This window comes from Adiantum capillus-veneris, chromosome 13 (genome assembly GCF_014529385.1).
Source record: "Adiantum capillus-veneris isolate H3 chromosome 13, ASM1452938v2, whole genome shotgun sequence".
Taxonomy (NCBI): Eukaryota; Viridiplantae; Streptophyta; class Polypodiopsida; order Polypodiales; family Pteridaceae; genus Adiantum; species Adiantum capillus-veneris.
Genome location: NC_140943.1, coordinates 30,134,505 through 30,136,459, shown reverse-complemented (window position 1 = coordinate 30,136,459; position 1,955 = coordinate 30,134,505). Strand labels below are relative to the sequence as shown.

The 1,955-nt window shown below is 41.4% G+C and overlaps 1 protein-coding gene across 1 annotated transcript; it reads right to left on the bottom strand.

The window, feature by feature from the left end:
- Positions 1-964: 964 nt before the first annotated feature.
- On the bottom strand, positions 965-1,183 carry LOC147443751 (uncharacterized). The gene has a single exon (XM_086527798.1). The coding sequence runs from the start codon at positions 1,181-1,183 to the stop codon at positions 965-967; it is 219 nt and encodes a 72-aa protein (XP_086383924.1).
- Positions 1,184-1,955: the final 772 nt, after the last annotated feature.

Below are 1,955 nucleotides of genomic sequence, written 5' to 3'. Positions count from 1 at the left end.
ATGTAACTAACATCAGAGGCATACCCCCACATCCAGCCTACACGGAGATGATCAAGGAGCATGCCCTAGAGCAGTTGGTATGATGAGGAGTGTACAGAGATGAGGATCAAATTACAAAGGGAAGTGCTCATGGGCATTACCACACATAGACAGTCACGGAGTATCTTTCGCCACCTAGTGCGACAAAAGAAAAGGGCTTATTTATCCCAGCTAGAGCGGGATCTGTATCAGCTATCTATGAGTCAAGACTCGGGCAAAGCATGAAGGCTATTCCATGAGCATTCACCACCACCTACCGTCACCTCATTAGAGACATGGGGGGAATATGCCACATCTCTCTACACAGCATTAGGGAAACCACCTTTGTCGAATCCACTCGAGACATGCCCTGAGACATGTACTTTCTTTACTGCTGAGAGGGTAAGGAAAGCCATTGACAGGATGAAGACAGGGAGATCACATGATCATGATGGTCTAGTAGCAGAGCACTTCATCCTTGCCAAAGATATGATTACAGAGCTTCTTCATTAGGAAGGGAATGGGGTATAGGAGGGCCTCTTTATTTGGCAGTTTAAGGAAATATTTAAAACTTAATCAAGATTTGACCAAGGGCTAGAATGGTGGGGTAGATATCCTAGACATGCCTTTTTAAAAATACTTTTGCTTATTTTCTTGGAGAATATATGGAGATTTTACTAGATCTGGTTGGAGTTACTCTCCCCCGAAAAGCACCTTTTCAATTTTCAAATATTAAAAGTTTCCCTCTCTTGTCCCATCTTTGTCTTCTCTCTCTTCTTATTTCTCCCCCTCCAAAAGTTTCCCAAGCTCTCTTTCTCTCCCCTCAGCTGATCTGAAAAGTGAAGATCTGCAATCTTTATCCCCACTCTCTCTCTAAAACGCCCTGACATCTCTCTCCTCCTCTTCTCATGCTAGGGCATCTTTTTGTAAAGTAGCCTATCACACATCATTCTACCTCTGTAACACCTCCTTCTAGATTTGCAACCTCTTCCTCCATAGAAACAAAATTTCCTTCTAAACATGCAACCTCTTCCTCCATAGCTACATCATCTCCTTGTAAACCTGCAACCTCTTTCTCCATAGCTACAACATCTCCTTCTAGATTTTCAACCTCTTTCTCCATAGCTGCAACATTTCCTTCCAAATCTGCAACCTCTTTCTCCATAGCTCCAACAACTTCTCTTCCAAATCTGCAACCTCTTTCTCCATGGATCCAATAGCTTCTTTTCTAGATCTGCAACCTCTTTCTCCATAGCTCCAACATCTCATTCTAGTTCTGCAACTTCTATCTCCATAGCTCCAACTTCTAGGTTACCAGTCCACTTTCGCTCTCTTCCCAAGCTCGCATCTCTCTTTCGAGTTCCATGGACCATAACCTCTTTCTTGACGTGCAACATCAACTTTCCTACTCTAGCTCCCTATCTCCTTTCAAAATCCTTTTCACAATTGCTGCAACATCTCCTTCTTTACTGTGTGTATGTCTGTGTGTGAACTATGCAGTATGCAAGTTATTTCTAGCAAGAGTGTACTTGCTCATAGCTACCCGGAAAAGGATTACAATGTAGTAGAGATCTACTATACACGGTGCCAATGTAGCAAAATGTAAGGGGTGTATGTAAGGCTTATGAAGGGTCACAATTTTTTGATGTTGGCAAAGGATCCTAAGGTAAGCGTCAGTTCCTGCAAAGCATGTGTGGTTAGTGTTTTTTTTCCATGAATGACTTATTAGAGGTCTTTTTTCTTTGAAATTAGAAGTATTCTTTTTTAATCATCTCTTGTTTTAGGAGATTCTCCTATATTCAACAACATTGAAAACTGGTACTAGTGCCTTTAAAAGGTTTATTTGAAAGCTGTTGTCAATGGTTGGAAAACTTGACTCCAATGCATTTCAACAATGTAGGCCACAATATGGGTTGGTCTAAATTCAACAATGTTCA